This window comes from Orbicella franksi, chromosome 5 (assembly GCF_964199315.1).
Source record: "Orbicella franksi chromosome 5, jaOrbFran1.1, whole genome shotgun sequence".
Lineage (NCBI taxonomy): Eukaryota > Metazoa > Cnidaria > Anthozoa > Scleractinia > Merulinidae > Orbicella > Orbicella franksi.
The window spans coordinates 13,382,170-13,395,654 of NC_138149.1; the positions used below are offsets into that span (position 1 = coordinate 13,382,170).

Here is a 13,485-nt window from a genome sequence, read left to right on the forward strand (position 1 = left end):
TAGGCCCGTTTACGCGGACAACCTGTTCTGTAACAATTCATATAATAATTCATAAAATAAAATGTGCTAATTCCATAAAACATTGATCTAAAGAGCATTACACAAAAAAATGTAAAATAAACAGTATAAATAAACAAAATAAAAAGTAATACTTAATTAATTAAAAACTGGTGTTCAACTGATTTACGTAGCTCAATAATTGAAACAATAGCCCGTGGCGGATTTCCTACGCAAACGTAGCTTATATTTATGTGATGAATGGGTGCTGTAAGGGGAGACTTCGTGGTTTTATTTTAAGCAGTGCAAGACACGCAAAATGGAACAAGTTGGGAAAATTGGGAATCCGGCAGAGCGCCGTTCAAGATTAAGGTATCGGGAACGCACGCTTTTAAAATCATGACCGTAACCTCTGTAACCAAGACGTTTGCTATAAGTTCCAAAAAATGTGGCAAAATGCCCTTAAAAGTTTGAACCAATTTACGTAAAAGTTACTGGAGATTTATCTTCAGTCTGCGCCATTCAAGAAGCTCGATCAGTGATCGACTGAGCTAACTTGGCATTAGACGTTTCACAGTACCGTATCTTTACATCAATAAGGTTTGTGAGCGTGACATTCAGAGAAAATGAAAACAGCCATTACTTAAACAAATAAAAGTATAATAAAGTAAAAGAGACGATTCTTTCAGTTTTTGATTCAACTTTTAGAATTTGGTGATTGAGATCAAATGAAAGCACTTAATTATGCCGTGTGTCTGGCTATTTTTTTTTTTTTTTTTTTTTTTTTTTTTTTGGAGGGGGGTTCTTTTTGTTTGTTTTTTTGGTTTGGTATTTTGTTTTTGTGAATAGGGTCTGAATAGTCCTGTTCTTCAAAAGTTATGTCAGGCATGCTATGGAAAAATATAGCTTAGCAAAATCTTAGCCGCCCTGGCTATATAAATATATAGTGCTTAGTTTTTCGTCATTTGTGAAAATTAATATTCTGTTAACTATTAGCCCTTGAACGTTTGTTCCGTTTGACCATAGTTAGTAGAGGTATGGTTTGACTGGAATAAAGACTCGTAAAACAGGCAGGGACACTCAGAATTGCTTAGTATTTGCTGAAGGTTTACCTTATTTGAGAAGATTTAGGAGAAAATTTTGAAATATCTAAGAATATTTTGGCGATTTCGAACGTTCAATCGTCATCTTCGTTCTACGTAGCAACTCGCCGTGTGCTTGCGGTTTTTATCGATATGGATATTTAGCGAACGAAGAACGCGGAGTCAATTTTGAAAGTCGATGAAAATCGCCACTTGGCAATGCATTCTCAAAAGTATCGGTTAAACTGATCTACTTACTTTTTGGCTTAATACAATCATTTGTAGAATTTTATTACTAGTTGCCTTATGAAAATGGTGCAATCTGATAAATTTAATTGACTGAGCTATCGTATACCACACAATCATTGATGTGCAGTGGATAGAGGTCGAATTCAAAATGGCGACGTCTTCCCATTTTTCCGAAATTTGGAAGGCAAGTTTAGAAATAATTTGTCACCTGAAACGTCAGTCACTCCCCGCGGAAGATTGTTACTGTTGTGTCACTCAAATTTTCATTTAGCTTCAAATTTTTCATTGCGGAAACGAAATACACTAAAAACGCCTTCCTGGCTATGTTGCTGTAGTGTTACTAGTTAAGTCGAAGTAAAGCGATTTCAGGGAGTTTTGGCTGCATTGTTTTCCAGTATTTTTGATGGGCTGCGATGAGAAATATTCGTTTGCCGGCTATCAAACACGCACTATAAATGGTGACATCTGGAGGCGATGAGAGCTTTTCAAGCAAATTTATGGCTATTTCCCGCCTGGGCTTCGCGATGAAAAATATCTGTGAGATTTGCGAGCTCACATTCCCCCTTAACGGACGTTTGCCGGCGATTAAGGAAAGCAATGCTGGGCTTCGCCTTCAAGGTGAAATCTCGAGGCGATAGGAGCTTTTGACGCAAATTTATAGTTAAAATAATATATTCCTTCGGCCCGACATGATTTCGACCTCGCATACTTCCACACCAAACAAACACAAAGACCACGTAGTCCCGCGGGATGCGGGTTAACTTGCATATGTGCCTGCAAAGAAGAACAAAAAAAGAAAAGAAACTCGACCGAAACTTTGACGCGGCCTGCCTCAGATCAGGCATTCCGTGTAAAAAATACACTAGCCCAATTAGCGTCTATTTTTGGTCTCGGAATTTATGCAAGTGTCATATATATCGAAATATGCAAATAATCATAGGACCTCAAAGGTGCCAAGATGCCAAGGGCACACAATCGCAAATCATACCGAGATTTCCGTTCAGTCTCGCTAAGCCGATAAGCGAATTAAAAATTACGGAGGTACCTGTGTAGAGGGTCACCAGTCAGTGATTTCTTAATTCAAGTTGATCACATTCCATCTTTTTTTTCCTTTTCGGATGTCTTCGGAGGAAAGACAAGTTGAACAATTCTCCATCGTAGAACACACGGTTGCCACTCAGTGGAGACTGCATAATGTCAATGTAAATTCAATTCTTACAAAACAAATGACGCTGGTCTTAATAAATCTCTTTAAAACGCAGTTTGATACGGTTGTTTAGAAGCCAGCTTTTAAGCACAGTACCATCTTATTTCGTTAGTTATTTCCTGGTTTCCAAATTTGTAAGCCGTAGTTTGATTGAAGCGTGATGACAATCTACCACCTACGTTTGTCTCCTAGAACGGAGAACCCAAAAATGGAGCATTTGAAATCACCAAATTTTAGCCAACATGTGGATGATTAACAAACGCGGGACAAGAGAAAGTGCACGTATTTGGTATTATTTTCTGTTTGATTTACGCAAACGGCGATACCATGACCCTTTGTCAATCATCGCCAATACAAAGTTCAGCGAGGAAAACTCAGGAATGGACTGGACTTTGTTAATATAGAACGGACACACAAGGACCTGGACAGACTTTCTCTAATGATAACGAAACAGTCATTTGTAATGATGGTCTCTTTACATTTGCATATGAAATCACATAATTATAAGTGAAATCAGATGCATTGAGCTGAGTAAGCCGGTGTTTCGTAATGGTAATAGGACTGAGTGGAGTCCAGTTCGGTCTGTAATCATACGAGTGATCATGATAACAAAATCGGACGACCGCGCAGCGGGAGTCCGATTTGTTTATCACGAGTATGATAAAAGAACGAATAGGACGACATGAAATTTTATCACCAATTAATCATAAAAGTTACAATTTCCGAGAAAATAAGAATAGCCAAGTTATGAAAGGAAGGGAAAATTTGCATTAAAAGACTGATTGGTTGATTTAAACTACAACTTTGAATGTGATTGGCTTATTGAACTGTCCAATAACAAACTGTCCGATAACGACCTGGTAAGTGAATTAGTAGAAAATAGGAGTTTTTTAAACCAATCATAATCGAGGAAATTTTAATTCTTGTGATTAAACTGGTTATAAATCAAGCAGATATCAACTAAATTACAAGAGCTTTTCTACACTTCCCTTGCAGCTAAAATCCACGAGGTAGTGCCTTTCTAGTACTGCGCTATCCGTTTGGTATTATACGGTGTAATTGAAACAGTAGTAGTTTGTTCTTGGGCTAAATGAAGTACAATTTGTATTGGTAGTCGTAATGAAGCGAGTGCAATTAAGAATTTGCACTACGACGTATATTTGAAGATTCTCTTAAAATTGCACGTACCTTCAAGCGAGTGAAATTTAAAAGAATTTTCAGATATGATCATATCTCTCGTAGTGTAATAACTTACACACGAGTAGCGCAAACCCAATAGCAAGAGCTTTCATACGATTACTCACTCATTAAATGACTGAGAAAATAACGAGCGCGCGGACGTTAATTGGCACTGAAGTACGAATTGAAAATTAACGATAAATTAACCTGAGAAATCAAAATCATCTTATCTCTTTTAATTCTGGAAACATCCAGATTTTATCTTCCTACAGTATATCTCCTTAGACAGTATGCCTTCTATAACACAATAGTCTCACGATAGGAAAAGAGTTTTGCGCCATTCTCAAACTCATTAATAATTCATCACGATAAAACAAAGAAAATCACAACCGTGCAGGTTTAGATACTCGGTCCTAATTAGCAGAGTTTGACGATTTTACTTCTCCGTTTTCTCCTTAGTTTCTGTTTCAATTGAGAAGATATATCAAACACTCGAGACAATGTTTCATCGGCTATCCAAACACCTTGAGTTTCATCAAAAATACTCCGCTGCACGTCGTATTTTCAACTTTCTTCTCGGTGTTTGGATATCCCGATGAAACACTGTCTCTCAGTGTTTCGTCTTTGATATATAACAAGATGAATCTTTACTTATTGTGCAAACAGCTTTTTATATCACCCAAATTAACAATGAAAAGTGAACAGAAAACTAATACAAAATATTTTTTTCCCATCCCTTCTACGAGGTGTGTTACGAAGGAATATCGCACATTTTGGAATGAATCGTTCGCGATGACTGCTAATTACTTGCAATATTTTCCAGAGTTTCCATTTTGTGAGTAGAAGTTCATTCCACATGACAACTAAAAAACGGAAAAACAAAGAGTTAATGTTTGGAAGCTATCAATTTGAAGCTTCGCGTAACTAACCATTTCAGCAGAAACCACTTGCTCAGTCAATTGTCCAGAACTAAATTGGCAAACTGAATGAGTTTTGTAATCCTCCAAGAAAAGAAACTCCAACACAACGAACAGGTCTTGTGGAATCCGCGAAAACTGAAACACATTCCCGTCTACAGCCGAGACTGGTTTTGCTTCCGCGGTCTTAATGAGCTGTTCCGACTGAGGTGTTTCGCCTTGTCCTCTCTTTATAAAGGGAAAATCGGAATTCAAAAAAGTCGCTTAAATCAAGTTCAATCGGTAAAATAACCACACCAGGAGCAAACAACACACGTCTGGAATAAGGTAAGCCATTTTTATTGAGAATTTTCACTTTTAACTACCTCCATGGATATCTTGTAGAAAATCCCATATAAACCCTTATATTTCGATGCCATATTGTGTTGCTTGTGTGGTTCATAGTGAGAGCTTGGGCTGCCTGTGCTTGTAGTAGGTAGCTGCATCATGCAGGACGTTTTTGCAAAAAGGGGGCATGGCACACCATGAAAACTGTCACTGCAACATGTTTCCTAGTGTGTGCCGACCTTCAGGGCCGGATTGCTCGAGACCCGGTTAGCGCTATCCGAGGATTCAAAGTTAACCATTAACTTTTCTTCTATAAAAATGTCTTTCACTTCTCATTGTGTTTTATGTAGTTTGAGATTATTCAAAATCAAACCTGAAGGACAAACAATATAAACAGACACCTCACCGCAAAGTTACAAAACTGAAATCAAAATTCTCACGAATCCTGGGTTAGCTTAATCGGGCTTTGAACAAACCGACCCAGATGTTTTGATCACCATGAGCAATACTTTAGCAACGAATATTGTCATAATATTGTAATGCTCTGTAGGCTTCTGTTCAACTCTCAACTTCATCGGAGCGTTGTAGTCCACAAAGTCAAACCCCTATTGAGAGCTTTCCTCTCTCTCACCCCCAGAGGTTTTGATTTGCCCCCTTCAGGAGGCTTCTTCCATAGCTGGTTTCAGTCCTCTGATGGTCAGATCGTAAACAACTTCCTCGATTTTCTTCAGGTCATATTTGAGGCCGTCAAACTTCTTTCTCAGAGAGTCATTTTTAAGATTCAACAGTCTGAAGCCGGCATCTAGTTCTGCTACAAATGCAGCTATTTTGTAAGGTCGGCCATAATCCGCAGAGGTTACACTATTCACCGCAAACCGAGACTGTAAAAACAATCAAACATATACCTGTTAATTTAATTAAGGGGAATTGTAATTACCTGTGATTTTCATTCATTTGAGCACAGGCTTCCACAATGTCTTAGACAACAATACATAAGCACCAGTATTGGAGCCTTTTTACATCACGTCACGCAGCCATGTTGGTGTTCCAAAACAATGAAATGGCGGCCAACAGCAATTAAATAATGAAAGAATGAAAGATGCGAATGCAGCCATAACACTACTGGAAAAATGACCTGAAAAACATCCCACAATCACGGACTAGACAGACATCGTAAACTTCTGATTGAGAGAACCAACTTAATTGATACATTAAGTCTGTCGTTTTCAAAACAAAGAAAATAGAGAGAAAAATAGAAGAAAAAGAAAGGCAATCTTTTAAGTGAGAATTAGAAAAGTAAATCCTAAAAATCTTCCACAGTGATTGTGCAGGATCATAGTGGGCAGTATCCGATCCAACTCTCAAAACAATATACAGTAATATACAGTACAAGTCTGATTAGTTTACCTTAGTAATTGCCCCCCTGAACTAACTTAGTTGAGTAATAATAATGATTATTTCAGATCTTATTATAGTAATTAGCGTTATAAATACAGTATTGTAATAGGAGAGGGTCAGACACTTCAAAAATAAAAGCTTTTTATTCATTTATTTGTTTGCTTGTTTTGTAAAATTCTAGGTGACTGACACTGAAATTTTAACATGTTATGATGTGTAGTGTAATGTAAGATTCCATGAGCCTGAAGTATGTATTTAGATGATTTTTACAGGTAATCTTTAACATGGAGAGGGAATTTAAATGGAAGAGCCTTGATGAATTAATGTATGTATGTAATAACTCTATTTGGGAATAAAGAATCTTACAATTATTATTCAGATCTATTCACTAGCAGTGTCAAAATTATAATCTAGCTGAATGGAGGTTAGATCCTCTACAATCCAAAAAAGATAGCTGTGGTGGTTCTCGTTCTCCAGACTTAGCACTGAATCTTGATCATTTCATTCCAAATTCCCGGTAATAGGTCATTTCTGAGTCACCTGTTTTCAAACGAGTCCTCATAAAACCTGACCCTACAGGGGACACTCATTTTAATACGAATGGTTTCGCACAAAGACTCCTTTTGACACAGAGGCAAAAGGTAGTTCAGAAATGACACATTGCACAGGTAGGTAAAGTCTGCAAATGAGTCAAGTGGACCATCAGGCTGGAGCTTATCCCAGTGTCCATATCATGAGGCGACTAGGAGTATTTCTACTCCCCCTGGATGGGATTCTAGTCCATCCCAGGGTTATCCCCAACATTACATTTGCTGGTACCCATTTGTACACCTGGGTCAGTGGAGAGACAAGTGTCTTACCCAAGAACACAGCACAATGTCCCAGGCCAAGATCAAACCTGCACTGCTCGAACTGGAGACGAACGCATTAATCATGAGGCCACTGCGCCTCCACATATAATGCATAGGACTGTGAACAAAATTAATGTACTAACTAAAGATGTACAAACATGTGATGTATATAATGCACAAACAGGATCATTTCCTCAATTTTAATCATTTTGATGATGTCATCTTTACCATAACGATTGCAAAAAGAAAACATATCATTATGGTTTGCTAAATTTTTCCTTCAAATTGACTGGTGAAACTTACAAGTTCATTAGCAAGAAGAAGAAGTCCAGTTAAGAAATCATCCAGATCAATATGGAAACCATCGGATGACCGCTCCACTTGGACTGTAATAAAAAAAGTCTTTACGTCAATCACATGACAAGGAGAAAAATACATGTACCGGATATATTACATAAAGCTTTTTCTGGGTTCCCAGTCCATGAGATTATACAAGTACGGTAAGTGGGTGAGCAAAACCAAACCATGTGTCTGCCTTAGTTTTTAACATGTTCTTGGGTAACCAAGGTAACTCTCCCCCACCCCCTTTCAAGATAACTGTATCAGTGTTAATGTGAGAAAAAGTTATCCCTGTTGGCCAAGTCAGAACTTGCATTACATGATCACTCGTGGCCCTTTGGAAATATTCAAATACTCAGTTATCATTCTTACCTCAAGTTTCCTTCAGTCATTTGACCAATGTGTAACTTTAACTACACTTCATTTCGTTAAAATTAACTTCTGCTTCAAAACCTCATATCTGGGCATCACATAACACTCAGTGTGACACAAGTTGCTTAAGGTAGGCAGGCAATAGCGCTGATGGAAAAAAGTTACCCTGCCTACCCTCTGAGGCGAAACAGCTGCAGCTCCCCGTTTTCCTTTCCCCCACTACCAAGGCAACCCAGGGAGAATCATTACATCCCCCAGGTAGCTGTTGTTGGTCAAAATGAAATTCAGGTTAAAATGAAATTCCTATACATGGATCATGAATACCAGTAATTAAGGTTAAAAGACAAAGGAAATTGATTGCTACTGTTGGACATCTATTACTATGGAATTTACATACTTGAGCCGAGTATTACGTCCACTGAACATAAAGGGTCAACCCACACATGACCGCTCTCATGTGGCTTTGATAGCTCGGTTGGGAGAGCATCGCACCAGTATCGCAAAGGTCGTAGGTTGAAATCCTGTTCAAAGCCTGAAAATTTTTTTAGGTCCGTTTTTTCCAGTAGTGTTACGGCTGCATTCGCATCTATCATCATGGCTATGTTTAATTGCTACTGTTGGACATCTATTACTATGGAATTTACATACTTGAGCCGAGTATTACGTCCACTGAACATAAAGGGCCAACCCTCACATGACCGCGCTCTCATGTGGCTTTGATAGATCAGTTGGGAGAGCATTGCACCTGTACCGCAAAGGTCGTGGGTTCGAATCCCGTCCAAAGCCTGAAAATTTTTTCAGGTCTTTTTTTCCAGTAGTGTTATGGCTGCATTCGCAACTATCATCATGTCTAGGTTAAAATCATTTTAACCTGAATTTCATTTTGACCTACAACATAGCCACAGCAAAGTAATGAACTGTACGGTAAAACTAATGTCATACATGTACATGCACCGAATGGGTTTACATGTAAATGTTACAAATTGTAGTTTCTTGCCAATCAACAATCAGCAACAATGATCTTTACATCCACATAAATTGCAAACTTTCTAGATACCTCCCAGCATTTCTGCCAGCTCTGGTCGTGTGATTAGCCGATCACTCTCCAGGTACACAATAAATGCTCCAAGATAGGCAAACCGCTGACTCACAAAGCGCCAGTGATCACAGAATCTATAATGAATATACATCCACTGTAAGGTACAATTTAGTCCAGAAAAATTGTGAGGATTAGATGAGCCACCCGGCTCATAATTTATGTGCATATGTGCCAGTAATGAATCCTGGTTTTCATATTAAATAAAATAAAAGACCACTCTATATTAATAGTTTTAAACAGACATTAAAACTTGTAAGGTACTTAGCTTAAACTGTCTTAATACTAAAACCTAACAATACGATCTATGTGTATTTAAAATCAAAGAGATATCTATTTACAAAGCATCTCTTAAACCTTTCACTACTAACACATGGGACCTGGTAGGCAGACAACCTGTTCTTTGGTGGCAGGAGAAGATCCTGTCTGGGATGTGAGGGAGTGCCCACAAGATTATTCCACAGCCTCGAGCCCCTTCCTTAACCAATCTGTTGGATCGGCATTACTTGTTGAATATATCTGAATCTAAATGCCCTTTTCTGTAGCCTATCAGTTTGATTGAAGCATTTAATATAGGCAGCCATACCCCACACTAAGAAAGGTAACCAAAGAGTGACATAATAAGAGAATTAAAAAGATTATAAAGGTCAGTTAAACTATAACCAGATGCTTTTACACACCCTATATATACCGGTACATATGCATTTAAGAGCTCTTTCCATCAAATAAGTAATTAAGTAAGTAAGTAAGTAAGTAAGTAAGTAAGTAAGTAAGTAAGTAAGTAAGTAAGTAAGTAAGTAAGTAAACTTTATTTAAGTGTCGGTCATTCTAGCGTTGGTAGGTCAAGGTAAAGTCTGCATATAAGCCAAGGAACCCATCAGGCCAGGACATATCTCCGGTTTCTGTAGCATGAAGTAACTAGGAGTAGTTCAGTTCTTCCCTCCCCCCCCCCCCCCCTCCTGGATGGGATGCTAGTCCATTGCAGGGTTACCCCCAGCATTACATGTAAGTTGCCGGTACCCATAGTTATTATATGGCTAGCTCCACGAGCGGGCAAGATGAATCAAATCCTGCTCTGTGATTGGCTACCAGAGCGGGCAAGATGGAGCTATCTTGCCCACTCGGGACTACCCGCTGTGTCCCGTCCAAGAACACAACACAATGGCCCCTGGTGTGGGCTCAAACCTGGACCACCCGATCCAGAGATGAGCGCACTAACCACAAGGCCACCGTGCCTCCCTATCCCAGTGGTAGGACTATCCTGAAATATCACTCCTAGAAGCTTCACAGCATAGTGTTGCTATAATCCTCTCTGGACAATCTGTTAATGAGTCAACGACCAACTGACCAGCTCACTGACTGACCAATCAATCAATCGATTGATCGATCGATTGATCGATTGATTGATTGATTGATTGATTGATTGATTGATTGATTGATTGATTAGGCCATGAAGACTTCAGCACTTGCATTTCCAGATAATTTCACGGATAAGCCAAACTGCTCATTTTAACACCATATTTGGGCAAATCAGGGTGTAGATTTGACATTCTATGCAGTTAACACTGACCTGTAATATTGACCAGCTGGTATTTTCTCCACAAGATTTGCATACTGTGACTTGACAACAGTTAGCATTTGTCTGCTCTTAGCACAAGTTTTCTTCACAGCTGAACATAAATTTGACCATGATCAATAAATCATGTAGCTACAATATAGTTTCAAAACATTGGCGTGAAAATATGCTAGCATATTTGTCTGCAACATTATCTGTTCCGGGAAGCGAACAATTTTCTGAGAACGTAGCTCGAGAAAAACTTTGAGCTTCGAGGAACAGATCAAGGACAAATATCCGAGCATATTTTCACTTGTGTTTATTATCCTTCAAATCTTTTTCGCAACACGTAGCGTTGAAAATTGGGGAATATGTTCAGATATTCCCCAGTTTTCGCTGAGGAATATTCGGTCATGTGACATGTTTAAACCAATCGTGTGCGAGATAAAATATTTGATAGATTATAATAATGATTAGTTATAGTACAGCTACTCCAACCAAGGCCACCCAAGCAAATTCTTTGCAATTTAAACAAAGCATTTGAATGTTAAAACAAAATTGATTTTTTTTCAGCCACTCCCTGCTCAAATTGATTGTTAATTATTTGTCAGAAAACCATTGCTAACATCCAGAGTTTCCATTCACTAAATTTGCATAGACTTTTGTTGGTTGCCTTGGTTGAAGTACAGGACTTGCACTGTAATTATACAGTTGAACCCTGCAATTTCAAATTCTCAGGGGAAATAAAAAAATAGTTTGAAAGAACCAATGGTAAATGGCAGAAGGGCAAATATAAGGGAAATGTTTGTTTTTTAATTTAAAATAACAGGGAATTCAAAGTAGCTGAGTTTGAATTAGAGAGGTAACACTGTAGTAAATAGTACATGTAATTACAGTGCAGCTCAGATGTATTCAAACCATAATAGAACCGGGGATATGTACACACTTCAACAATCCCATCTTCATGGAGCAAACACAACCGAAAGATAACTTTTTTTCGACACAAAGTAAACACGGTCCAAGCAAGCGTGTGACTTGGAAACGTGCCAAAACACACAACTTTCCCTTGAAGAACATTAAAAATAACAAAATGTGAGTGGTGCACCATAGAAACTTCAATAATCAATTCTTTCATCGGGGAAAGAGCATTTTACCATTTGAATGAACAGTCTGTGTCAGATATAACTGGAGATATCATTTTCTCAACAAGGTCTTCGGAATGCTTAAAACAATAAAAATTCTCGCAAGCAACTCGCCAACGCATGCCAAAACACAGAACTTTTCCTCGAAGAAAAAATAACTAAATGTGAGCAGCGCACCATAGAAACTTTCATAAATGATTTTTTCATCAAGGAAAGGTTATTTTATCATTTGAATGAATGATCTGTGTCAAATATAACTGGAGATATCATTTTTTTGACTAGGATCTTCAGAACACTTAATTCAGACAAACATTTCGCAAACGACTTGCCATCTTTACTTGTAAAAACATTAAGTTCACATGTTAAAATAGGGAGTTCAAGCGACTGTTTCAATTTTCTTCCTTCTGGTAGCTTACATGTAAGATCAAGCAAGTGTTAATCAACGGTAGTTTGTCGGTGAATTTGCAAAGTGATTGAAAACTCAAAATATGATAGCTTTCATTGATCAGCAGGACGTTTTAACGACATGCAAATTTCGCTTTGAAGCCTTTTTCATTCCCAGAAAAATAATGTCCCCTTTTTGACCAACAATGCTTCACATAAAGAAACTCATGGAAATGCATAACAAAGAGACATACATGTATACGCATGTATATACACGCATATGTGTCCATATTAACATATGCATATACGCAAAATGTGCTCATATAATACGCATATGCATAGTTTGCATATATCTGAGCTGCACTGTATAATAATAAAATACAGTAATTAAATCATCTCATCAATTAAATCATTTCAGGCTACAAACAACATAATAATTTTGCACCATGTTTACAAATCGCACAACCTCAGTAAGGAACTCGAAAAATTTCTCACTCGTGTATTGAATTAAACAAAGTCAGACACACCTTCAGGACTTGGAGATTGATGCACTGCTTGTAAAACAGCCAAGACTTCTCTTGCAGACTTTTCCAAGTCACGGGTGACTGTCTTTATTTCCTAACAAAATCCAACATCCCAGTATCAGTAGCAGTGGCCGTAGTTTGTCCAGAAGAACAGTACTAATAATGATTCCGGAAATGGTCGGAAATCAAATGGAAAGGTCCGGTTCGGTTCCTTCCGACCGGAATATTCGGGATCACCTGGAGGTGACCGGGTCCACTTTGACCGATCGGACTAGCCCGACCAAAACTTGCCGTTCCATTTTGACAAACCGGTTCGTTGCCCTACTTCTCTTCACTTATGTAAGGAATTCGGAAAATGAATAAGAAAATGGTAAGAGTCATTTCTCTTGGCTGGCCCGGTTTGATCAGAAAATGTCTTTCCATTTTCCTCGGGTGTTCCCACCGGTCTCTGACCGCTCGGTCCAGCATAAATGGAAAGCACCCTCTGTGCCAGTTTTATGTACGTTCAGGGGAGCCTCAAGATTGCTCCAGAGTCAAAAGCAAAGAAAAATATACCCATTTTTCATTTTTACTTAGCTCCCCAGAAAGGAGAGGGAAAATTCAACAGATGCACGTGTACGTGAAATTAAAAGTTCTTTTTGAAGCTGATCTGGGGAATAAGTCCGGGGTCGTACAAGCGGCGAGAATCTCGCAAAACGCACCTCTCTTATTTCTTGATCGTTAGATAAATAATCCTGAAAGGAAGCAAACAGAGATATGAGTGGTTTCCCCTCTTCGGCTTCCTCTTTCTCTTTCGCTTCGGCCTCCATCTTGTTGAGTGTACGTTACTTGCTGAGCAGCGGTGCGCTAAATAAGATGCTGCGCAG

At 38.5% G+C, this 13,485-nt stretch overlaps 1 protein-coding gene across 1 annotated transcript; it reads right to left on the minus strand.

The window, feature by feature from the left end:
* Positions 1 to 4,717: 4,717 nt before the first annotated feature.
* LOC145486312 (translin-like) lies at positions 4,718 to 13,458 on the minus strand. Its single transcript, XM_081464951.1, has 6 exons — positions 13,321 to 13,458; positions 12,623 to 12,713; positions 10,585 to 10,684; positions 8,976 to 9,091; positions 7,511 to 7,593; positions 4,718 to 5,839 (listed from the first exon to the last, which is right to left on the minus strand). The coding sequence occupies exons 1-6, from the start codon at positions 13,426 to 13,428 to the stop codon at positions 5,615 to 5,617; spliced, it is 723 nt and encodes a 240-aa protein (XP_081321077.1). The 5' UTR covers positions 13,429 to 13,458; the 3' UTR covers positions 4,718 to 5,614.
* Between the last annotated feature and the right edge of the window lie 27 nt (positions 13,459 to 13,485).